Below are 26,573 nucleotides of genomic sequence, written 5' to 3'. Positions count from 1 at the left end.
ATCCTAGTATAGTCACTAGTACATATACATGTTATGTTGTTTGAACTAAAGAAACCCTAGTAAAGTCACTATTACTTATACATGTTATGTTATATGAACTAAAGAAATCCTAGTAAAGCCACTACTACAAATACATGTTAAGTTGTATGAACTAAAGAAATCCTAGTAAAGTTAACATTACATAATGTTAAGCTAAATTTATGAACATTTACTTCGCAATAAACATTTAAGGATTTCAGCTGCTTTGTAATTACAAGCCATACAAGTGTTCAAGAAAAACATTAAATAATCAGACAACTATTTTTCAGAAACAAATAGTTTTTTTTATTTGCAACACAAACAAGTCTCAAACTCGTTTTTTTCCCAACAAATTCTACAAGTGAGCATGACAACTCGTGTCTAACATGCTCCACAAAGTGCTACAGAACTTAACTCTTATCAAAAGGATTTTTATTTGCAATACAAACAAGTCTCGAACTTGTTTTTTTTCCAAACAAATTCTACAAGTGAGCATGACAACTCGTGTCTAACATGCACCCCAATGTGCTACAGAACTTAAAGGGTTGGTTCACCCAAAAATGAAAATTAAGTAATTAATTACTCACCCCCATGCTGTACCAACCCCGTAAGACCTTCGTTCATCTTCGGAGCACAAATGAAGATATTTTTTTATTAAATTTGAGCGCCGAATCACTACCACATAGGCTCCTAAGGGAATGACATTTGACGGCCCAGAAAGTCAATGAAGAAAATGTTTAAATATTCCATGTGACTACAGTGGCTCAACTATAAGTTTATCAAGCGACGAGAATACTTTTTGTGCGAAAAAACAAACAAAAATAACGACTTTATTCGACTATTCCTTCTCTTCCTTGTAGGCCTGAAACGAGACTTCAAGAGATTTCCACGACGCATGCGCGAGAATTGCGATCTCCTTCAACTACTTCAGTACAATTCTCGCGAATGGGTCGTGGAAATCTCTTGAAGTCTCGTTTCAGGCCTACAAGGAAGAAAAGGAATAGTCGAATAAAGTCGTTATTTTGGTTTGTTTTTTCGCACAAAAAGTATTCTCGTCGCTTGATAAACATATAGTTGAGCCACTGTAGTCACATGTAATATTTAAACATTTTCTTCATTGACTTTCTGGGCCGTCAAGTGTCATTCCCTTAGGAACCTATGTGGTAGTGATTCGGCTCTCAAATTTAATAAAAAAATATCTCTATTGTGTTCCGAAGACGAACGAAGGTCTTACGGGGTTGGAACAGCATGGGGGTGAGTAATTAATGACTTAATTTTCATTTTTGGGTGAACTAACCCTTTAAATCTTATCGAAAGGAATATTTATGACTGCAATTTTTTTAGACAAAAAAAAATAAACACAAAAACAATACTGTTTTTCAAACAGCAGCATTGTACTGTAATTAAAATAAACAACAGGTAATTATTCCATGAGTTTGTTTTTCAGTACCTGAATTTTGTGGGAAAGTTTGCTTGCATCAAGTTCCATTACCACCTTTTGAAGAAACTCAAATGTGTACTTGAGATCACATGGATAGCTCTGATTCAAGCTATATATTACTCCCAAGAGGAGAGCACAAGCCTTGGTGACATCTCCAAGCTGATGAAGCACTTTCACTCCTTCAACAAGGATCCCAACATCCAATGGTGGTTGTTCAGGTCCTGCACCTTCAGCTCGGACAATGAAGATTCCAATGACTGTATTAGCCATGTCTCTCTCAGCTTTCTCCAAGTCATTGTCCTAAAACAAACAACAAAAGTTAATCAGTTTTAAAACATGAAACTTATTTTGACAACAACACTTCTTATATTAATATCATAATGAATAGAATAGCTTTAAAAAATGACAGTCACAAAGAGCATCTTACACTGTATATGTGCCAAGTGTAATTTTTTTTATATGCGTTTTAGATCACATACATGATTCCTCTTTTCTGTTTATTCTAACTACAGGAAACATGCAGAAAAACACACTATCTTATAAACCACTAACCATACCCACGAACGGGTCCTTAATTTTAGCTTCAACTAATTTAAGTGTGTAATTTTATGTTTTATTTTAATATTTGTTTAAATAAAAATACAACTTAAAGTTTAGAACCAAACTGCTTTATGTTGTGTTTGCAATTGTGCACTGAAAATTACCAAATAGCACCACCTATTAACCCAGACACCAACCAGCACCAATACCAGTTTATTATTATTTTTGATCATGGCCGATTAAATTGTCTCCACAATCTGCTTTTGAATAAATACCGTAGTATCTATCAGTAGCAGTTCTGGCGCCTCTGTCCCAACATTCTGTGCAATGTGATGTACATTCACATCACATGTTAATGCAGAGGTAGTGTAACACTCACAGGACACAGCAGTTCACAAAGGTTCATTATTTGCATGTGCTTTAAAGGGTTAGTGCAACCAAAAATGAAAATTCTGTCAGTATTTACTCACCCTCATGTTGTTCCAAACCTCTATGTGTTTATTTGTTCTGCTGAACACAAAGGAAGATATTTGGAAGAATGTTTTAATCAAACAGATCTCATTCCCCTTTGACTACCATAGTATGTATTTTTTCTAGGGCTGTGCAAAAATTAATTGCGATTAATCGCATCCAAAATAAAAGTCTGTGTTTACATAATATATTTGTGTGTGCTGTATATAATTATTTTGTATATATAAATACACACACATGCATGTATATATTTAAGAAAATGTGTTATTCATATATAAAATATTTATATTTATATTATATAGATTATGTATTTATAAATATATACAGAATTTAAGCGCAAATAATTCTTAAATATATACATGCATGCATAGGTATTTATATATACAAAATAATTATATACAGGACACACAAATATATTATGTAAACACAGACTTTTATTTTGGATGCGATTAATCGCAATTAACTTTTGCACAGCCCTAATTTTTTCCTACTATGGAAGTCAATGGGGATTGAGATCTGTTTGATTAAAACATTCTTCCAAATATCTTTTTTTGTGTTCAGCAGAACAAATAAACACATAGAGGTTTGGATACTGACAGAATTTTCATTTTTGGGTGAACTAACCCTTTAAAGACGTACTGGTTAAACATTTAATTCGCGTACTGATGCTCTGTCCTAACATTTTCTGAGCGCGTATACCTGGAGTTCACAGGCATTAAAAACATGACAATCAGCACCTGGATACTGGACTACGTTATCTTTCGAGTCTTATTGCGCTAATACTGTCAAATACACTCAAGGTTTACATAAACACAGTTGGTTATGTCTAAAGTGAATGCAAAGATTCGCAAAGAGTCCTTCAAGGAATAGCTAATCAAAAATGCTAATTCTTTCATTATTTACTCACCCTAAAGTTGTTTCAAACCTTTATTTTTTTATTTCTTGTGCTGAACACAAAGGAAGATATTTTGAAGAATGTGGCTAACCAAACAGTTGCTGGTCCCCATTGAATTGTAGGAAAAAGTATACAATGGAACGTAATGGGGACCAGCAACTGTTTTGTTAGTCATATTCTTCAAAATTACTTTTATTTTCAACAGAAGAAATTATTCATGTTTATACAACTTGAGAGAATAAATGATAACAATTTCCATTTTGGGAGAAATATCCCTTCAACGTTAAATACAACAAACAAAAAAACACACAAGGCGAAAATCACTCACTCCTCTTGACCGAGAACTTTAATAGTAGCTTTAACAAGAATCAGTGTATAATTTATAAAGTAAAGTCTATGTAGTGTTTTAATTTTATATTTGCTCATTTAATATCTTTTTTTTAATGTCATCTTCGCCACTTTGGGCTAAGTAAGTACTGCCATTATTTTTGTTACCTTGGCTTTGTTTTTAAAATAGGGAAATTAGTTTGGCTGCAATTATATGATTTTTTTTGCCATATCGCCCACCCCTAGATAGTATGAAAATTATGACATCATGGCAAGACTAATTAGCCTTGTAATACCAGACTCTGCTACTTCACTTTGCTTCGTAGACAGAGTCTGGAATGGCACAATAGAGAAGTGTTTTCTCTCTCGCAAGGGGGCGCTTGTCTGAAGTTTAAATATTATTGATTACCCGTAAGCCAATCAGATACGTTTATTTATGACGTATGTTATGCGCCGACACAGCCGCATCGAGACATCATGCATCGAACTCAAATCTATGATCGAACTTCCACAGTAAACAGGGAGCGGCGCTTTTGTAAGGGCTGCAAAATGTGTGCCAACTGGGAATGAACAATTCACAAACTAGGTTATTTATATGATTTACTGAGCTGCGGCCACCCCGCAACTTCGGCATGCCCTGATCTCACGAGTCATGACTGATTTAGCTTCCGAGCCCGAGCTCCTGCTCTCACGATCACGACTGGGTAATAGGAAGTTCATTTTACTTTACAATTTTAACAGCCAAATTCCCCGATCACATCCACCTACGCAATGTTGATCATATTCTGAATTAAGAAATCATAATGCAGTAAAAAATGATTTACAGGGAACATAAATAATCTCTTTTCCTTCCGAGTCTTACGTTCATTTGTCACGTGACATACGCAATGAACAGATCGTTCATGAATCACCTATCTGGGACTAATGCAGCAGAATGTCGAAACGAAAAATGGTGGATTGTTGTTATTATTATGATAATAATATGATAATAAGACCGCCCCAGGAGCGTTCACAGTCGAGGAGACCGACGTTCTTGTCATGGCCATAAAAGACAGAGAAGTGACGTTGTATGGGATAAGTTATGTCCTTATACATATGTGTCTTGCCACCACATAATAGGCCAAACAGGTCTGATCCGTCATTACTACAATTAGCCTGAAATATTTGGGTAGCCTAAATGTCTAAGCTTGAAGTGTTAATAAGTCCTTGTTATAATGTATGTGTGACATTATTAGTTAAGTGATTGACAGTTGCGGCATCCTATCAGGGGATAGTATCATCTATTTAATGCGGGTTGGCTGTGTCCGGAGATGCGTCGCGTCTTTACTCCGCCTCCCCGCGTGCGTCATTCACTCGCGTCTCAGGTATGTTTTGATCGCGTCTGGTTTAAATCAGGTGTTTGGAACCTTACTGATATTATTCTTTCAAATTGTAGTTGTCAATCAGCACTTTTCCGGCGGTGCACGTTATGAGTTCAGAGTGAGTGTCTGTTCACCCCTCAGGTAGGTTCTGTCTCTGTATTGAGTACTGGGGTGCAGTAATAATGGGTCGCTATGTTACCATTAATGTGTTGCTTCCTGTATCCTCAGTTAATCAGCGGTCTTGATGATTGCTGTAAACAGTAGCCAGAGGGAATTGTATGCGAGGAATATTCTCTTGTGGAACTGAGGTGGCCAGGCGGAAGGACCTTCTCTTGTATGGTGATAGCGGTGGTGTTGCAGTGGGTGACACTTTTGAAGTGCCTGTGTATGTGTGATTTGGTGCACGGTGACGTGTGTGTGCGTGAGTTGGATTGTGCTTTTGGAAAAGCCATTAAGTGGTCCTTCCGCCGGCAGACTCGACCTGGTGGTTTGGTATATTGTTTGTTTGTATTACCTGTAAATTGAGCTTTGTAGAGTCTCTTGCTGTTCCTCCTACCCTCGTGGGTAGAGGACTGCTGATGTAGCCATTATATATTGCCCGCTGTGACGACACCTTTTGTCAATTGCCATTATTTGTGCATGTAGCGCTGTGCGCTCCTTTTTTACAAGGACATACCATTTTTTAACTCTTTTATATATTAATAAAAACTATTTTTTGTAAATTCTTTGTACATGTCTCTGACCTTCCTGGCACACACGAACCTGTGACCTAATGCAAATTGCTGGGTTATTTAGATATTCCCTGAATTATTCAGGGTGGCGTAGTCGACAATTATCACTGGAAAATATAAAGTAAAACCCTATATCGCTTACTGCCACATATGATTTGCAAAAATAAAAATGGCTGCATCTGTGTTGATTAGAGACTCAAAGTGTGTGCGCGTTGTGCACAAGCTACATAATGGCCAAGCATGCGCCCTTAAAAAAGCATTATTAACAACGTGCAAAGCGCCACTGACTTTAGACTAGTTTTTTACGCGTTATATGGCATGTTGGTCCTTGTTTATTGTTGCTGGTAAACTTTGCAAATAGAGGGGCGGCAAAATTGTTTTTCGCCTACAGCGGCAGAAGTGCACGCGCCGGTCCTAGCTATAAACACTTGATGATGCGAGCGAAATACTGGAGTTAACATGGCTGTAAGCGACTTCTGCTTCAGTTTGAAAAACCCCGGAATGTTCTCCATAACAGAGCGAATTTCATCCCGTGTCTCGTTTCCCATTTCTGCGGTCGTTTCGGTTTTCGATTTCTCTAACCTGCAATGTAAAACTCGGTGCTTAGCGCCTATGTCACGGCTCTCAGCCCGCCCTCTGTTCATTGATTGGCCGGCTGTTTTCAGACCGGTGGAAAACTGAAAGATAGGCTGCTATCTCAGACAGACTACAGGAGCGAAATGAAATTACCGGAAGTAGGAAGTCTGACGTAGTCAGGATAAAGACTAATATCTAGTCTAGTAGATACTTAACTTTCTATGATAAGAAATAATTAATTGGAGAACTTACTTTATATTCCTTCATGAGCTTCTCGTTGTCTTCATTGAGATACACAGAAAGTGCTTTGAGAACGCAAGCTCTCCGTGTTGAGGTAGTATCATCCTGTAGAAGATTTTGGAGAGAGAAAATTTTACTTAGTTAAATTGTGCTGATAATTTACTCGCCCTCAAGCCATCCAAGATGTATCTGAGTTCCCTATCGTAGTCACTTCGAGTTACGTCAGAAGTGACGGAGATTGGGGGTTTCGCATAGAAAGCCAATCCTCTTCGAGTATTAAAACACGAGCCAATGGCATGCAATGCCTTGGGGCTGCGGAAATTTGCATAGCGTACTCCGCCCTACTCCGTGAGTATAAAAGGAGGAAGTGAACGCAACCGCAGTATGTTTTCGCTTCGGAGCCAAGAGAACCTCTTCACTCCTGAAAGCACTGTTCAAGACTCTTCGAGACGAGCGTCCTCTTCAGTGTTGGTGTGACGGCGGTACCCAGCGAGATTCTGCATCGCCTGCGATCTGAGCAGTGGTCTGCCAGACTTTGCGCTTCTCCCTGGTCGCTTCAGCGCTGAAAGAGTGAATTTCCTCCTCTCATTGAAAGAGCTGCACGCGCACGTCTTTTTGAAGACGGTTCGCCCGTGCTCTTCTGGGTGTGATTGATTTCTGTCGTCATCTGATGGTCACGATCGCTGCTTTGTATGCCTGGGCATTTCAGCATGCAGCAGCAGCGTTCGTGGATGACTCATTTTCCTTCTGTGGGAACATGACCATCTCTACACTGAGGTCGAGACTCAATGATCTCACTTGAGTGAGAGTCCCGGTCCCCCCCGCTCGATCGGTTTCCTCCATAGGGGGCCCGTCGACCCGGGGACCTGGTGATTTTACGGTGATGGTGTGGGACAAAGCCCCGACGATTCCTCGGGCCACACCTCCCGCCTCAGTGCGAGAGCCAGCGAGCGTTAGTTCGATTCAGTCGGTTGCTTCCTCGGTGGCACCGGCTGCTTCGGGCAGCGCTCCAGATGATGATGCGATGTCGATCACAGCATCACTAGGCGGGCTTGACTCCTCGGGAAGTGAGGATGCGGCCGCGTTGCCTCCCTCGGGAGCGTCAGCGCCGCCGTGTCTGATCCCGCGATGATGGCCGTGCTATCTCGGGCGTCCGTGAGCATCGGGTGGGGGTGGAACTCCGCCCCTCCCCGATCTCTCGCGGCTGAATAATTGGTTTTTGGGTAACGCTGCCGCCTTACGGCCGCGGCCAACCCCAATTTCCTTTTTTCCCCGAGTTGCATGCAGAACTGACACGCACTAAAAAATAAATAAAAAAAATAAAAAAATAAATAAATAAATAAAAAAGCGTGCTTAGTTCCCCGCCCTTCCTCCCCTCGGCGATGCGGCTGTCTGTGGGTACGCTGGGGCTCCCCCGGTCAACCGGCGGTTGCTCTCAGATGCCCCTCCAAAGCCTATGGGTTCTCGTCGTCTATGGCGGCGCGATTCTGTAGAGCGGCGGGACAGGCAGCCTCCGCCCTGCATATGATGAGCACCTACAAAGCTAGCTGCTCAGGAATGTGCACGAGGAGGTGACGGACCAAGCGAGCTGCGAGCCTGTCGCCTACCTTGTCCTTAAACGGGTCACGGAGGTGGTCGCTCGCTCCCTTGGTCAGGTGATGCCCACCGCTGTGGTCCAGGAGCATCATAATGTTCGGCGGTGCGGTCCAGGACTTTGCCCAGCACTTCTCGACCGCCTAGGAGCAGACGAAGGCGGTTTCTCTGCCCCGACGGCCAGCTGCTGCCTCCAACCAGCCGTCGGCTCGGACGCCTCCGCCAGCTCGCCGCCGAGGACGCCCCCCTGCGGCTCCCTTCCCTCCCACGCGGCCTCAGCAGCAGCCTTCAGCCGGTTCGCGTCGCGGAGGAGGCCACAGGTAAGCGTCCCAAGAAAAGAGCCCCCCCTCAGGCCGCGTGCCCCGCTAAATGCCAGGCGAAGCGATGTTCCTGAGGCGGGCCGCTCAGTGATAGTGTCATGGTTTTTCTCAGGAGGCGGTGGCAGGGCCCCTCCTTCCCCGGTGGAGGGCCGGTGGAGAATCTTTTGTTCTAGCTAGCTCCCTGAGCTGGTTGAGGAAAAGCTGACACTGTCATTGAGCACACAGACTGGAATGAGCGCGCACGACGTCCAGTGCGTCGCCCCGTTCATTCCTCTCTGTCTCGGAGGGCGCGGAAGGGTGCGTGTGTCGTCCCCGGGCTACGCCAATCCCTTCCCCCTCTGTCGCCAGACCCCCGGCAGAACAGACCCCCGTGGAACGCTCTGCCTTCCCTGGTCTCTTCTGTCGGGGAGCGGGTTTCGACGGTGCATCCGGACGGGGTAACTCCTGCACGCATGCCGGTCGACCCGCCTCGCTGCCCCTCCGGGGGGACGTCTGTGGTTCGCATGACCCCGTTGGCTCACTTCCTGGAAGCCTGGCTAGCGCTTCCCGGGGTTCCCGCTGGGTCATCAGAACGATCGGATTCGGCTACGCGATTCAGTTCGCACGGTCTCTTCCCCGCTTCAGGGGAGTTCGCTCCACGATGGTTGGTGGCAATGCCCCAGTCTTGAGAGCGGAGATTGCGGCCCTGCTGGCGAAGGGTGCAATCGAGACGGTCCCTCCAGCCGAGGTGAGGTCCGGGCTTTACAGCCCCTACTTCATTGTCCCCAAGAAAGACCGGTGGGTTACGACCGATCCTGGACCTGCGCATTTTGAACCGTTCTCTCCATCGACTACCGTTCAAAATGCTCACGGCCAAACGCATTTTCGAATGTGTTCGGTATCAGGATTGGTTTGCAGCGATCGACCTGAAGGACGCGTACTTCCATGTCTCCATTCTCCCTCGACACAGACCGTTTCTTCGGTTTGCCTTCGAGGGCCAGGCATACCAGTACGCCGTTCTCCCATTCGGGTTAGCTCTGTCCCCTCGCGTCTTCACGAAGATCGTCGAGGCAGCCCTTGTTCCCCTTCGCGAACACGGGGTTCGCATCCTGAACTATCTCGACGACTGGCTGTTACTAGCACACTCTCGAGCTCAGGTTTGCGAACACAGAGACCTGGTGCTACGGCACCTAGCCCGTCTGGGCCTTCGGGTCAACCGGGAAAAGAGCAAACTTTGCCCCGTGCAGAGGATCTCTTTTCTCGGCATGGAGATAGACTCGGTCGCCATGTCCGCGCAGCTCACGAACGAGCGCGCGCACTCACTGCTGGCTTGTCTTCGACAGTTCGAGGGCAAGAGTGCGGTTCCACTGAAACTATTTCAGAGGCTCCTGGGGCATATGGCATCCGCGGCCGCGGCAACGCCGCTCGGTTTGCTTCATATGAGACCGCTTCAGCTGTGGCTTCGCGATCGAGTCCCGAGGTGGGCATGGCATCGCGGCTCGCTCCGAGTTCCAGTGACTCCGACGTGCCGCCGATCCTTCTTCCCGTGGTTGAACCTCAGCTTTTTACGGACAGGGTCCCTATTCAGCGAGTTTCCAGGCATCTCGTTGTCTCCACGGATGCGTCTACCACGGGTTGGGGTGCCATGTGCAATGGGCATGCAGCCGCCGGTTCCTGGACAGGAGCCCAGCGCCTCATGCACATCAATTGCCTCGAGCTGTTGGCAGTACGGCTCGCCCGGCACCGCTTCCGAGCGAGCTCTAGGGCCAGCATGTGCTTGTCCGCTCAGACAACACTACGGCAGTAGCGTACATCAACCACCAGGGGGGGTCTACGCTCGCGCCGGTTGTCGCAGCTCGCCCGCCACCTCTTGATATGGAGTCAGAAGCACCTGAGGTCCCTTCGTGCAGTTACATTCCTGGAGACCGGAACCTGGCAGCCGCGAGCTGTCCCGGGCCCGTCCCATCTCCGGCGAATGGCGACTCCATCCCCAGTCGGTCCAGCTGATTTGGGACCAGTTCGGGGAGGCACAGTTAGACCTGTTCGCCTCTCGGGACTCGTCCCACTGCGCCCAGTTTTTTCTCTGACCCGCGGCTCTCTCGGCTCGGATGCGCTGGCGCACAGCTGGCCACGGGGCCCACGCAAGTGTGCGTTCCCCCAGTGAGCCTCCTTGCACGGGTGTTGTGCAAGATCAAGGAGGACGAGGAGCAGGTCTTGCTGGTAGCCCCCTACTGGCCCACCAAGACGTGGTTCTCCGAACTCTTGCTCCTCGCGACAGCACCTCCTTGGCCTATTCCTCTGAGACCGGACCTACTCTCTCAGAGACGGGGCACTCTGTGGCACCCTCGTCCCGATCTTGGAGGCTGCACGTGTGGCTCCAGGACGGGACGAGGCAGGTTTGAGTTCGCTGCCACCTGCGGTGGCGGCAACCATCACTTCCGCAAGAGCGTCGTCCACGTGACACCTTTATGCGTTGAAGTGAAACCTCTTCGTCAATTGGTGTTCTTCTCGCTGAGAAGACCCCCGGAGATGTTCGATCGGAGTCATGCTTCCTTCCTGCAAGAGGGGTTGGAGCGCAGGCTGTCGCCCTCCACCCTTTGGATTATGTCGCGGCCATTGCCGCGTCTCATGATGCAGTGAAAGGTAAGTCTATGGGAAGCATGACCTGGTCATCAGGTTCCTGAGGGGAGTGAGGGGGCTAAATCCGCCTCCCTCCCCTCCTGCCCTCTGGGGACCTCTCAGTAGACCTGGGTGCTCTGCAGAGGCCTCCCCTGGAGCCTTTGCAGTCGGTAGAGTTTTTGCCCTGTCCTATGTGACAGCACTCCTGATTGCATTGGTATCCATCAGGAGAGTAAGGGACCTGCACGCACTCTCTGTTGACGAAGTGTGCCTGGAGTTCGGGCCGGCTTACTCTCACGTATTCCTGAGACCCCGGCCTGGATATATGCCCAAGGTTCCTACCACTCCCCTCCGGGACCTGGTGGTGAACCTGCAAGCGCTGCCCCTGGAGGAGGCAGACCCAGCCTTGGCACTGCTCTGTCCGGTACGTGCTCTCCGCACCTATGTCGACAGAACGCAGTGTTTCAGGACCTCAGACCAGCTCTTTGTCTGTCATGGGGGGAGCCAGAAGGGAAGGGCTCTCTCAAAGCAACGGCTGTCCCACTGGATAGTGGATGCCATTGCTTTGTCTTACCAGCAGCAAGGCCTTCCGTGCCCCCTTGGTGTGACGGCCCATTCCACTCGGAGTGTAGCCTCCTCTTGGGCTTTAGCGCACGGCGCCTCGCTAACAGACATCTGCAGAGCTGCAGGCTGGGCGACACCCAACACCTTCGCCAGATTCTATAATCTGCGAATTGAGCCGGTATCCTCTCACGTACTCGTTTCGGCCAGTTCTGGATCCGCTCAGGTGTCTTCGCTTGCTCGCCACTCCACTCCCCGGACTGGATAAGTGCGATATTCCTCAGTTCTTCCATTGAAGTCTTGAGTCCTCCAGCACCGACGATGCGGGCACCACTGCGTTGCTCTGGATGCTAGCTAGGTGCCTCCATGCGCACGGTTCCCCATGGTAACCGTCTCATGTGTATTATCCACTGTAAGCCTCTCTGAGCATGTGTCTTCCCTTGGCAAGCCATCTGCCACCCCTGGAGTTTAAATCAGTAGCCACCTGCGGTTGGTACTCCAGTGTTCCATGTGCGTTCCTATGTGGCCATATGTGTATTCTTAAGTCCTCCCTTCGGTAGGCAGCTGGTAGCATGTCCCCTTCGGGATATGTTTCCCAGTGTACTTTGGTAATCCTGTGTCAAAGTCGGATCCCCAAAAAAAAAAAAAAAAAAAAAAGAGGTAAGGCTCGGGGGTTCAGTCTTTCGCAGGGCACTGGAAGACAGCTTGAAGATGGCGTGATGGCACAGACCCCCAATCTCCGTCACTTCTGACGTAACTCGAAGTGACTACGATAGGGAACGTCTCGGTTACGTATGTAACCCTCGTTCCCTGAGTAGGGAACGGAGACGTTACGTCTCCCTGCCACTTCTGCTGTATCGCTGGGTAGAGGCCGAGTTCAGTCTTGGCTCCTCAGCGAAGACATACTGCGGTTGCGTTCACTTCCTCCTTTTATACTCACGGAGTAGGGCGGAGTACGCTATGCAAATTTCCGCAGCCCCAAGGCATTGCATGCCATTGGCTCGTGTTTTAATACTCGAAGAGGATTGGCTTTCTATGCGAAACCCCCAATCTCCGTCACTTCTGACGTAACGTCTCCGTTCCCTACTCAGGGAACGAGGGTTACATACGTAACCGAGACGTTTCTTTCATCTTCAAAACAGAATTATTATTTTTTTTTGTTATTTCAATCCAGGAATCAAGTTGATGGTTTTGATGTTTTGATGGTTTAAAATGCACACTTAGCCAGGGATCCAAAATATCTACACATCCAGTCAACAAAAAGTTATTCTAAACCAAAATTATTGATTATTTTCAGAAACAAAGCAATACATTTATAGTGTATTAGAATATATATTTTTTATAAAGCTGCTAGTTCTGGTCCTTGATTCTGATCAGTTAAGCTGCGTATTAAGCTGTTGTAAATTACTTTACAACCATTAACCATTGATCTCATTACTTACTGCACCATTGCTTCTGTGAGTTGCTGCATCCTTGGCTCTGGCATCACACAATTGAAGGGTTAGTTCACCCAAAAATAAAAAATTCTGTCAGTATTTACTCACCCTCATGTTGTTTCAAACCTCTATGTGTTTATTTGTTCTGCTGAATACAAAGGAAGATATTTGGAAGAATGTTTTAATCAAACAGATCTCATTCCCCATTGACTACCATAGTATGTATTTTTTCCTACTATGAAAGTCAATGGGGATTATGATCTGTTTGATGAAAAAACAAATATCCAAATATCTTCTTTTGTGTTCAGCAGAACAAATAAACACATAGAGGTTTGGATACTGACAGAATTTTCATTTTTGGGTGAACTAACCCTTTAAAGTGCATGTGTACAGTGTTAAAAAACGCTCATCCAGCAAAGAGTGCTTACTTATTTGAACATACTTCAACATTTGCACAATTAATGCTGATATCCAGAAAAATGGAAGCTTTAGCGGTAAGTTCTGCCAGGAAGACTCAATTGTTGCGTCCCTTCTCATCTATCCAATCGTGTCTAATACTTGCGGTATATAAGACCGGTACTTACATCCGTTTGAGTTTGCAGATGCTGACGCTTCCATTGACCTCCGTCCTCCCCACCACCTCCAAGATGGTCCCTTCCCTTCCAACCTCTTCCCTTCTAACCTCCCCACCACCACCAGGATGGTCCCTTCCTATACCTCCCAGGGGGTCAGCTGTGCCCCTGCCTTCGTCTGCAGGCAGGAAATGCAGAGTCCGGACCCTCGGATTGCGAGCTATGGACAGGGCCTACGCCAAAGAACTTTATTGCTTGCTGGGCTATCAATAAATGTATTTATTGTTACAGTATTTATTCTCCAGAGTCTTTCTGGTATAAATGGTAATAATCACCTCAATCTTCATGCATGCTTTGCACTGCACTACATTATTTGCGTGAATGAATAAATGTTATCAATATCATTACTTTTTTGTTGGTGTTTATATTTTATTAATGAAATTAATTATGGACTAACCATTTTCTAAAAGCAATAAGTCATGAGAAGCCGTTGATTACAGTGAATTTAGAACAGCCAAGGGTGTTTAAATTCATTGTAACCCACAGCTTCTTAGAAGTATTGCTTTATTTAACAGCAAAGACTTGAATCAACTGGATTCATGCAAATATTTTGATGAATTTTGGACCTTCAAAAAACTGGAGGAAATGCTTGTGTATTGTTTAAGCTGGAGGCCTGAAATGAAATAGTAAAAAATTTAATTTCTGTTCTGATGAAAAAAAGAAACTCAGATGCATCTTGGATGACCTGAGGGTATGTAAATTATTAGCAAATTTGCATTTTTGGATGAAATATTTATTTAACAAAAATCATTTATGGAAATAATTCACAATCAATGCATCCCAAACCTCGTCAATGACAGACATCAATTCATTGATCTTGCGCCCTGCAGCTCCTCCTTTTTTCCTGAAGACTCTGGCCAGTTTGTTAGCATAGCCATCCAGTTTTGACATGAATGTTTGAATGAGTGGAAGAGTGGTGATTCGTGTGAACTCAATAGCCATCTAGAGATTTAAGAGAGATAACAATAAGACATAAGGTTAATATAAATTTTAAGAATGGCACTGTTCATTATTCTACAGAAAACCACATTTAGCCTAAATAGACAAAATAAAAAAAAGCATAATGTGACATCAGGGAGGCTAGTTATTAATGACAGCAAACCCAGCAATTCTATCAAACTTGCCTGATCTTCAGAAAATAGAGCTGGCCATCTGCTCTTGAATTCGGCAATGAAGGCAGGGTTGCCAACTCTCACGCATCTGGCGTGACACTCACGCATTCAGCCTCAATCTCACGGTCTCACGCTCAACATAGAAATCTCACGCTAAATTAGACATTCTTCTGGGCTGTATTTTTTTTTTGTATTACTATAAGCAAGTTCAGGCTCTTAACTACTGACTGGACGCAGAGAAAAATCGCGGAAAAAGATGACACCGACACCGACAGACTACAGAGAAGTTTACTCCTGATATGGAGCGTTTTGGCGCTTTTAAATGTAACAGAACGCAGTAGCGCGTCAGTTCAAACGGCACGTGATACAGTTGCCTAGGCTACAAGATCCACAGGGCACGAGCAAAATACTGTATCTGGTAATCTCCCGCTTTATGACGTGAGTTGAGAGCGTACATTTGCACTACGGGCCTGTCTTTTTAGCAAAAAAGATATCTTTCACCAAATATCTACAGTGGCGTAGGGCGAGGGCGTGAGGTGCTGATAGCAAACTTTGACGCGTTCGACCCGAGTTCGAATTCGGCTTTTACTCTCTCTTCTCATCTGGTGTTTTCTCCAAAATAAAAGCTTAAGGGTTTATTTCTTGCAAGTGAAGAAATTAGGACAAAACTATTGTAATTTTCCTATACAATAGTGTAAGTAAAATATACTTTTGAAATATTCATTTTCATTTATACAGCAGCCTACATTTATAGACTAGGCCTATATGGATTTTACGTAATAGGAATAATTATATAAATCATTATTACATTATTATAATAATCGTTTATTGCATCCTAAAAGAGACTGAGACTTTATATCATAAAGTCTTTATATCATAGACTTTATATAACTAAAAAGATGTTTGATCACTCTTTAATGTCCAGGTACAAGTCGAGGCTTTTGCTTTGTTGAATGTCACAGTTCATGATTTGAAGCCGGTTAAAACTCTTAATTTTGAGCTCTCAAAGTGCACCAGATTGATGCATTTAACCTTAAAATGTACAAAATTTTCTTACGGGGGAGCATGCCCCCGAACCCCCCTAGAAGGACAGAGGTCTCAATATAGTTTTAATAAATCATATGGGAAAGAACAATAATTTATGAACTTTACTCCCAACTGTTTTTTTTAATCAGTAAAACTGTTAGCCTAATGCCAAATTAAAATTGGACAAACTATACATTGTGCCCTACAAGATCTTGTGACCCCCCCCCCCCCCAAAAAAAAAAAAAAAAATCTCACTCCAAGCAAAACTCAAAAGTTGGCAACCCTGTGAAGGGCATGTCTTGAACGACTTCATGTCGTCTGTAAGCAAACGTTTTGTCCATTTTCTCTTTAATTGTTCGATGGTTGTCCTTTTTCTGGATTTCAGACAGTAGAGCCAATCTCTCTTTCTCTAGACTTTCTTTGTCTTCTCCAGCCGGATAGTCAGGATAGAAATTGACTTCTGCTTTCTTAGGCTTCTTGAACTGGATCGAATGCGTGCATGCACCATCTGGTCTTCGTTTTAAAGAATTTATCTTGATTTCTGGACATCCAGCAGCTCTAAGGGTACGACGGTAGTTCCCCATCTTCCATTGTAAACTGACTTTCCAACCGAAAAATCCACCAGAAGATCCCTTTTCTTTTAGGCATGGATACTTTGCAATCAGTGCTTTCGCAACATCTTCAAACTCGTCACTCCTTGGGTAAACTTTGTACTTCAGTATTTCTGCAGCCAAGGATTTCAGAATTTCTGTCTTCAGTTTAGGCTTGGATTCTATTTTTAGTGAAGTGCCATTTTGCAAGAACTCCTCATTGGCTCTCTGCAGTTCCAGTTGTACCTCGTAGGGAAACTGAGGGATTGGAAAATTTGTTGGCCAGGTCTCACTCCTCAGCTTTGTTGAAGACGACATTGACTCAGATGCTGAGCCAGACGAATCTGACTGTGATGCTGTAACTGAAGAGCAAGGTGTTGGTGATGATGGTGATGATGAGAGTATTTCAGTGTCAGCAGAGGAGGGAGAGCAGACATCAAATGATCTTTGTGTGAGTACTTTGATTGTTGCCTTGTCTTGGAGGTCCACAGTAGAGGTAAGATTTACATAATCTTCAAAGTCAGTGTCTAGATACTGCAGCCTGAAATCCCCTGTAACTCCACATTGTTTCTTAATCTCAATTTTTAACTCCTCAATCGTCTTAGGAATTCCAGAGGGCAGTGTCAATTTCACAGAGTCATTGTCTCCTAGTAGAATCCGAAACTTTGCTGGAGTACTCATTGTTTTTGTTATATCCAACACTCTGAAGGTAGAAAGATGAGTTAAGTAGCATGTATGTACCTTTTCAATGTAACCATATGAACAGATCCAACAGTGTAATCAGAGAGAGGATAGTGATCTGCTAATTGACCTAGCTCTATAAATGAAACATCCCTCGGAGTTGTTTCAAGTTCAAATGAGCGATAGTGTTGATTGTACCAGGAATCTAACTTTCTTGCTATGAAAGCAATGCCATCATCCAGAACACATATCTGCATAATTTTAGCAAATTCTGGAAGTCCACTGACTGTTCCATGCACAATGATCATGCCCTTTGTGTACTTTATGCCATCAGAAGATACCGTCTGAGCTAAATTAATAGCAGCAGCATTTGGGTATTTCTGATTAAAGGTATGAGCAACATCCTCATTAAGAACATCAACAGGGACCGTTGAAATACGAGAAACCTGTACAGAGGATATGTCACAGCTAGGTGACTGCATAAATTGACCAACCATGAGCTGATGTTTCCTGGCCAAAGTCTTTGTGATATTTTTGAAGCAGTTTGTATGCCTAGCCACCTGTTTAAAAAAACTGTACTTGGCTTCAAATCTCATTGTCCACACCAAGACAAGTGGACCATACAGACGAATCATTTCTGGATAATGTTCCAGAAAGTGATGCTTTGGCAATAGCCTTTTATCTGGAAAGAGTACTTGGTATTGATTTCGATGTTCAGATATTTTACTCTCAAAGTATGAAACAGACTCGTTAGTATGCACAGGACATACAGCAAGTTCAACGATGTCTTTTAAGAGTAGAATTACTTCCCAGGCAGGTTCATCTTCAGGTACAAGTTTTCCAACAATTAAAGGTAATAGCCGTAGCAAACACCAATTCTCGTGTGCATTGCCACCAATTGTTTTTTTCCGGACAAATGTCTGTGGAAGCACATGAGGACGGTTTGTCTTATCTCCCCACTTGAATGGAAATTCTTTAATCAGCTTGTTAAGAGAATCAAAGGTGAAATATTTCTTCTTTATAAGTATTTCAAAGCACCCTGCCAATTCAACAGGTACAATACCCTCCAGGAGATCATGGGCAACATCTGGGGGAAAGCCTGAAGTGACTTTAAAGTAAGACAGATTCTCAGCTAATGGGCACACATTCTTCACACCACAACAATGTTCTCCTTTTGCACGTGCACCTGATAAATGTACACCATGCTGCTCTTCGGATCTGAGAGGAAAAACACCATCTTTGACCTCTTTTGCCTGAATTTCAATGCGTGTAGCAGTGCAAAACCTACAAAAGTACTCCCCCGAAAAACTCTCAACAAAACCAGCCAAAGAATGTGCTCCAAGGCTGTCTGCAGCAACATATTGCACTGTACCTTTAAGGAAAGCTCCCAGGTGACTGACAAACACCCCTTGATGCTCTAAAGTGATGAGATCATTCACAAGAGGTTCCAAAAGTTTTTGATAGCCAAAGGTCTTCACATCATCACTCTTGCATAACAGTGCTAGATAAATTGAGGACAACGAAGAATTACAACCTGGTGGCAAGTTTCCTAAAGTCCAATAAACTGCACAAATTTTGTGCTTTTTGCGAGAGGTACCTAATGGGTTGCACAGTTCAAAGTCATCAATGTACAGACACACAGATAGTCTAAGCTCATTGTCTGAGAAAAACTCATTATGTTGAAAGTGCTGACCATCTTTGAAAGATCTGTAAAATTCCCCATTGTTGTGTTGCTCGTTATGACCATCAACAACTTTAGTGATTATGTCTTTCTGATTGAGTAGTTGTTGTATCGATTTTAAGATTGGCACATAGTGAAATGAACGGTTTGTTTCTGACTGAAGAATGTATTCCACTGGATCAATGACATCAAAATTTTCCCTGTAATATTTCATGCGCTTGAAAGCAGTGGCTAAAGGGCCATCCTGTGATGTCAATTTCAACAGAGGGTTCTGCAATGATAATGAACTGAAAAGTTCTTGAACAACCTGCTGATCTACATGGAGATCATGTTTTTGAAAGGTCTCAAGAAAAACTTGAGTTGATATGGGCAATGATGCAGACTGCAAGTACTGTAAATCTGTCAGAAGTTCATCAATTGCATTGCTGGGAACATGAAAATCATTTTCCAGTTTTAAAAGAATACATGCAAATTTTCGCTCGATTATCTTAGACAAATCTTGTCCTTGTGTGGCAATTTCAACATTACTTGAAACATCTACATTCTCCTCAACTGGTAATTCATTCTCATTGAATTCATCAGTGGAAATTTCAGCCCCACTTTCTATGATGACCCCTTCTTTGAAATCTTGAAGAGAATAGGGATTGTGCTTCCTATTTTTATGGGACTTGAATGTACCATACACATTTGTATGGAAAGAGCAATTCTCAAACATGCAACGCACTGTTTCATGATTTTTAAGGTGTTTGTAGATATGAGAAAAGTATTCCTGTTCTGACACTATATCACAGCGAGAACACAAATGACAGTTAAATGTGGCTATGCATGCAGTCTTATTAGTATGTGATCGACTTAAATGACTGTGTAGTGCATTCCAGGTTTTAAAACGGCAAGGGCAATTGGAATAAGTACATGGGAAATTATTGCTTCGACCAAAATGGCCATGCAGTAATCTGTAATGCTTCAACAATTGAGATCGTGTTTGCACTGTTATCTTACAGTCCTTACACTGCCACATGGTCTTGAAAATGTCACATAACTGATTCAAATTGAAAAAAGACTACATAGAAAAAAAACGAAAAAAAAAAACTCAAGATGCATGACTAGACTCCAACAAGGATGTCATAAGGATGTCAAAAATTTGAAAAATAGTTATACCTCACCTTTATTCGCAAAAGTATTATTTAATCGGGTGCGTTTGACTTTCACAGATCAGCAACAGCTCTGCAATAAAATAAAAATAAACATATATTAATAGAAAAGCAGAACGAGTCATTAGCTGCGTTTACATGGGTAACATTACTTATTATCTGTTAGTAACCACATTTTGAGAGCTCAATTGGATAAACCTTCATGTAAACACGTACCTCTATGAATCTGTTTGCGCTCAGTAAGATATAGGTAGTTTAGCTGTATTCATTCAGTTACAACGCTACTAGTTTGGGGTTTTATGTTTTTCACTATATGTTTTTATCTCGATGCGGCGTGGAGGCACTTGGAAAAAAAGAGCGCGTAGCACCGAGACCACGTTGATTCCATAATCGAACATGAGCGCGCAAAAGACGTGAACAGTCACTTTAAAGGGCACCTATTATGCCCCTTTTTACAATATGTAATATTGGTCTCTGGTGTCCCTAGAATGTATTTGTGAAGTTTCAGCTCAAAATACCCCACAGTTAATTTATTATAACCATTTGAAAATGTCATTTTGGGGCCTGCTTAAAAATGACCTGTTTCGGAGGTATATGGCTTTAAATGCAAATGAGCTGCATATCCCCTCCCTGCCTTTGGATGAGGGCGTAACTTGATACCTATGGCAGTCGGTAAGCAGAAGGGCTGAGAGAGTGAGAGACGCGCTGTTTTGAATGTCATTCAGCGTACGTTTGAATCGGAATATATAAATAGCACGAAGAGACTCCGGCAGAATAAACACAAATGAGAATGGACCAGTACGTCTCGGTATGGTTATTTGATACATTTATGTACTTTAGCGTTGTAATCGTGTTCCCTTTGAAATGATGGGCATGTAACACACACACACACAGACACACATAAACACTAATGCTAGCGCATATTTTTTTGATATTACATACACATACTGTGATAAAGTTTGCTACGTACAAGCGAAATTACATTTATGCGAGGGACGGGGACCTGTGGCGTCATGTTTACTTGCCATACGGGTGCTTATGTGGCAAATGTGAGGAGATGGCTAACATACAGAACAACAACATATATGCAGTTTTTAATACAATATCTTTAAATATATATAAACGTATGGTTACACACTATACAAACAAGGTTTAAATTATATAGCCTACACAGACATCCTACGACGACAACAACTTTAGACGCATTTGTTGTTGAATTGGCTGACATTGACTGAAAAGACTATTTGCTCAAAAATCATAAAACACACTTACTGTTACTGGATGTGACGGTGGATCGCAAACAGTAGATGACGATCCACAGTTGAGGATTAACTTTTAAGCCACAACAACAGGATTAACCCACGAGTCCACGACAGAACACTTATGTTTCCAAGAGACATAACAGGTAATGGAGGATGATGTGTACAGATCACCGAGGGCGGGGTCTAGGCCACAGCCACACTGTCAATCAACCCCCTGTCTCCCGTTCTACGTCACAAAGAGCTGAATCTCAGAACAGCTCGTTCTGAGGCAGTGCATATGATTTATTGAGATTGTAAAAAAACCACTGGGTGGATTTTTATCATTCTAGGGTGGTTTTGCTCACACACTGCCAACACACATTTATGTTCAAACACCATGTAAAAGTGAATTTTCCATAATAGGTGCCCTTTACAGGGTTTCCGCGGGGCATTAAAAAGCATTAAAAGTCATTAAATGGATTTTGCGAAAATTAAGGCCTTAAAAGGCATTAAAAAGCATTAAATTTGATTCTTACAGGCATTAAATTTTTTTTTATAGTTTTGAAGAGAATTTTATACAAATTTATTTGAATATAGCCTTCATAATTAATAATTTGTATTTTAGGCTTCCGGTTCGGTACGCATACAAACCGAACGATTGCTTGGACCATTTTTCCTGCCAGCAAAATTCGTGCTGACGCGGCCAACACAACGTTGCGCAACATCAAATGGCAAGGGTAATGAAAGCAGAACGAAACTGCGCTACTCGTTATGTGCTTCACGGATCGTTTATCAGTTCGGACCAGCAACATCTATGCAGCGCGAGCCGATCTCGATCAAGCAACACTGTTCTTCTTCTCTCTCGAAAAATGGCGGATTGCAACCAACTTTAAGCAACACTGTTACTTCACAGCGCTAAGAGATCCGGTAAAGAAAACATTTGAATTCGCCACTGAGGTAATAACATCGCTGCAAGATCTAGTGAGAAGCGTTCACATTTCTCCGTTATTAACCGTAGATCTCTATTAGATCAAACAGCGCTGTCATGGAAACCAGGAGAAACATTGTGCCGTGAATGAACTAGTACTTTACGTCCACAGACCAGCAACATTCACCATGGATTTAATATAGTAACACTAACTGGAACCAGTTTGGCTAGAATTGTGAAATGCTTTCAAGTACTTTACACATATTTTTCCAGCACTTCAAAATTCAAATATTATATAAATAAATATATATTTAAATGTTATTTTTAACGTGATGACCAAAACATTATTTGTTCATCCTTCAAAGATGACCCCCATTTATAAACCTGAAAGTTTCAAGATCTAGGAAAACTCACACTTATTTAAAAATATTTTTTCTTTAAACAAATAGGAAATTTCTCTGGCATTTCTTTCTTTTTGCTGTATCGAAAATGTACCGAACCGTGACTTTAAAACCGAGGTACGTACCGAACCGTGATTTTTGTGTATCGTTACACCCCTAATATATATATATATATATCCGTGGTTAGTCATGGGTCGTGTATGGCATTATTTTTTTTTAAATGGCATTAAAAAGGCATTAAAAAGGCATTAAATTTCATTTGCAGATACCTGCAGAAACCCTGCCTTTAACGGCTTAATCATGCTGACTCAATAGATTGTGTTTTCTTGATATGTTTTTGTTTTTATTTGTACACTATTGCATTTGAAAATAGCCTAAATAATGTAACAAAACAAAAATAAACCTAAATGCGGTCCTACAATACAGCCTATGATATTACTATGATATATGATATTTTTTTGTGCGTTTGTTTTAAAACGCCTAGATCGGCTGGGACGAAAGTTAACCCATAGCTTTGAAAGTATAGAACAATATAACTGTTACAGCTGGTATAAACGAGAGCTTTTGTTAGGATTTTTCATAATGTGGCAGATTTATGTTCTGCACGTTGCTTGCTTCTGACTGAGTAGGCTAACGGTTTGTGCGGCCTAATACGCACATGAAAAGATAAATTTCAATGTGATACATGCAACATAAACGCGCACATCAATCAGATTAACTTAACGTTACTTTATTTTGCGTTCATGCAAACAGGAAATCATCGATCGTAATGAATTAATTTCGTGTAACCGCAGCTTTTGACATAAACTGACATATTAAAGTAATACATTTATATAGTGTAGGCTACTATTACTTTTTTTGGGCATTATTTTTCAGGATGGCAAAAAATATTCATAACTCACAATTGTCGCCAATGTCGTCGTCTCCTTAACGTCCGTCTGTCTGGCTTTGGCGCTGCTGCATTTGCATACGGAGTGTGCAAAGGGACATTCTGTTTTTTTTTTTTGCGTGCTTGTGCGTTTCACTGATTTATGATTTGTTGACTGAACAAAAACACCTAAAGTTAAAATGACAAGACACTGCAAATTATTTAAAAATATATAAATAACTAAGTTAAACATATTTTATCCACTGAAAGAAATGACAAAACAGTAAAATAATAATAATAACTAGAATGTACATTTCCAGAGGAAAATGTGAAGTGGTGCTTGCAGTGGCAAAAAGCTCGCTCGGTTGCTAGGGTGTTCTGGGTGGCTGCTACGGTGTTCTGGTTGGTTGCTAGGTGGTTGTTAGTTGGTTGCCAGGGTGTTCTGGGTGTTGGTAGGCGGTTGCTAGGTGGTTGCTAGGGTGTTCTGGGTGGTTGCTAGGGTGTTGCTAGGCGGTTGCTAGGGTGTTCTGGGTGGTTGCAAGGGTGTTCTGAGGTGGTTGCTAGGGTGTTGCTAGGCGGTTGCTAGGGTGTTCTGTTGGTTGCTAGGGTGTTGCTAAGGTGTTCAGGATGGTTGCTAGGCAGTTGCTATGGTGTTGCTAGGCGGTTGCTAGGGTATTGTGGGTGGTTGCTATGGTGTTACTAGGTGGTTGGTAGTTGTCACAGATGGTTACTATGGAGTGTGTACCATTTTCTTGGCATGATTTAACACTTAGCTAATCAATATTAGCATGTAGCTATTCACTGCTAGCATGTGTAGCATGTAGCAAGTCCTGTTTGCTAGCATGAGTAAAAAGAGCCAACCAGCATCTCTATACAATGTTTTGATGCAGAGATATAGGTCTTACAAAATGGTTGCTAGGGTACTCTGTTTGGTTGCTAGGGAGTGGCTTGGCAGCTGCCAATCATGAAGCTCCAAAGTCAATGTGAATGTTTAAACCAACCCCCATCTCTATACGATGTTTTGAGGCAGAGATATAGGTCTTGCAAAACGGTTGCTAGGGTACTCTGTTTGGTTGCTAGGGAGTGGCTTGGCAGCTGCCAATCATGAAGCTCCAAAGTCAATGTGAATGTATAAACCAACCCCCATCTCTATACGATGTTTTGATGCAGAGATATAGGTCTTGCAAAATGGTTGCTGGGTACTCTGTTTGGTTGCTAGGGAGTGGCTTGGCAGCTGCCAATCATGAATCTCCAAAGGCTGCTTGTCAGTATGAATGATATAATACAACTCCCATGCCTCTATGACATTCAGAATGGAAGATATCCCTCTTCGGATGTTGGTTGCTAATGTGCTCTACAATGGTTGCTAGGGCGTTGCCAGAAAGTGTTGAGGTGATTCAGGATTGGCTGTTTGCTGGCCCAAGTCAAACGAGCCCACCCTCATGTTTCTATGACACTTCTATCCGGAGATATCCCTTTGATCTCTTTCAATGGAAGTCTATTGTACTTGTTGCTAAGGTGCTCTATATGGTTGCTAGGGCGTGGCTTAATAGCTTCACAATGATCCTGAGAGACTGATTGGTCATCTGAGTAAAATGAGCCTGCCCCCTTGTCTCTATGACACTGTGATCCAGAGCTATGTTCAATACAAAATCCCTATGCAATTTACCATAGTAGGAAAAACACATGCATTTGATGGGACGTCCCTCACCATAGTAAGTCAATGGGGAAAATTTTGGGCAGCTCCTGCCCCCCAGGGGTGCAACTTTTGCCCCATTGTGTGGTATATTCTTACAGAGCCTGCAAGCCTCTTCAAATGTGGCAAATCACACGTTTTTCCGAAATCGTTGTTCGGAGCTATGAGTCGTCAAAGTTTGTCTCAATGTTAAGTCTATGGGATTTTTTGGAAATTTGTTCGCCCCTGGGTCGAACACCGTACCCCCGATCTCTGATAAAAGTGATAGGACACTTCTCTTCAATAGGCCGCACGATTTGATGCCTCATTCATGGGTCTGTGACAAAAACTGTGGACGTAGGAGTCCGCCAAACTTTTTCCTGGAATAGTATAATGCTATACTAGAAATTTTAAATAACATTGGGGTCAATGGGGGGAAATTTGGGCAGCTCCTGCCCCCCAGGGGTGCAACTTTTACCCCATTGTGAGGTATGTTCTTACAGAGCCTGTCAGCCTCTTCAAATGTGGTGAATCGCAGGCTTCTGTGAAATTCTCGCTCGGAGCTATGAGTCGTCAAAGTTTGTCGCAATGTTAAGTCTATGGGATTTTTGGGAAATTTGTTCGCCCTTCGGGCGAACATCGTACCCCCGATCGCTTAGAAAAGTCATAGCACACCATTCCCGAATATTCCGCACGTTTTGAGACCTCATTCATGGGTGTGTGACAAAAACTGCGGGAGGAGTAGCGCGTCAAACTTTTTGGCCGGCTCAGAAAACACAATAGTAATAGTGTTGCCTTGCTTTCAGCAAGCACCACTAATAATTTTATGCACTGAAAGAAAAAAGAAAACTCAACCTGCATTTCCAGACTTCTACAAAAACCCATAACGTAAAGTGCAAATACTATTTGCTACATCAGTTTATTATTTTTTGACAGCATTTATCGAGATGTGAAATTATTTCAAAATATGAATACATTAGCCTACCTTACAAAGTTGCCAAAACGTTCGATCTGGTTTGTTTGCCTTTCACATGCTCATCTCATCTCATCTCATCTCATCTCATCTACAATGAAAAACACATATATCATCTGACACAAACTGACATCTTGAAGTAATAAAACTTTTATTGGCATTATTTTTCAGGATGGAACATGATTTAAGCAAAATATTCATACCTCACAAAATAAGTCGCCAATGTCGTCATCTCCTCTCACAACAACGTTTGTCTGTCGTTGGCGCTGCTGTATTTGCATACGGTGTGTGCAAAGGGACATCGTTTTGGTTTTCTTGTCTTTGTGCGTTTCACTGAACAATGATTTGTTGACTGAACAAAAAATTCTAAAGTAAAGATGACAATACGCGGTCTTTTGTTGAAATTACTAGGTTAAATTAATTCTATGCAGTTACTTGTGTTTGTTAAGTAAAGTGAACAATAAATTATTTAGTAAAATTGACACCAACCAAGTTCATTTTTTTGA

The 26,573-nt window shown here is 42.8% G+C and overlaps 1 protein-coding gene across 1 annotated transcript; it reads right to left on the bottom strand.

Moving 5' to 3' along the window:
• Window positions 1–1,325: 1,325 nt before the first annotated feature.
• Window positions 1,326–26,573, bottom strand: LOC148995893 (uncharacterized). The gene is made up of 8 exons (XM_089119183.1): window positions 26,080–26,573; window positions 23,454–23,608; window positions 19,994–20,054; window positions 16,134–17,171; window positions 14,865–14,940; window positions 14,527–14,682; window positions 6,613–6,705; window positions 1,326–1,759 (listed from the first exon to the last, which is right to left on the bottom strand). Exons 4-8 carry the CDS (start codon window positions 17,147–17,149, stop codon window positions 1,442–1,444), a joined length of 1,659 nt encoding a protein of 552 aa, XP_088975309.1. The 5' UTR covers window positions 17,150–17,171; window positions 19,994–20,054; window positions 23,454–23,608; window positions 26,080–26,573; the 3' UTR covers window positions 1,326–1,441.

This window comes from Pimephales promelas, chromosome 2 (assembly GCF_988280905.1).
Source record: "Pimephales promelas chromosome 2, fPimPro1.hap1.1, whole genome shotgun sequence".
Lineage (NCBI taxonomy): Eukaryota > Metazoa > Chordata > Actinopteri > Cypriniformes > Leuciscidae > Pimephales > Pimephales promelas.
Note: the sequence above shows the minus strand (reverse complement) of the source record. Positions and strands in the feature narration are given on the sequence as shown.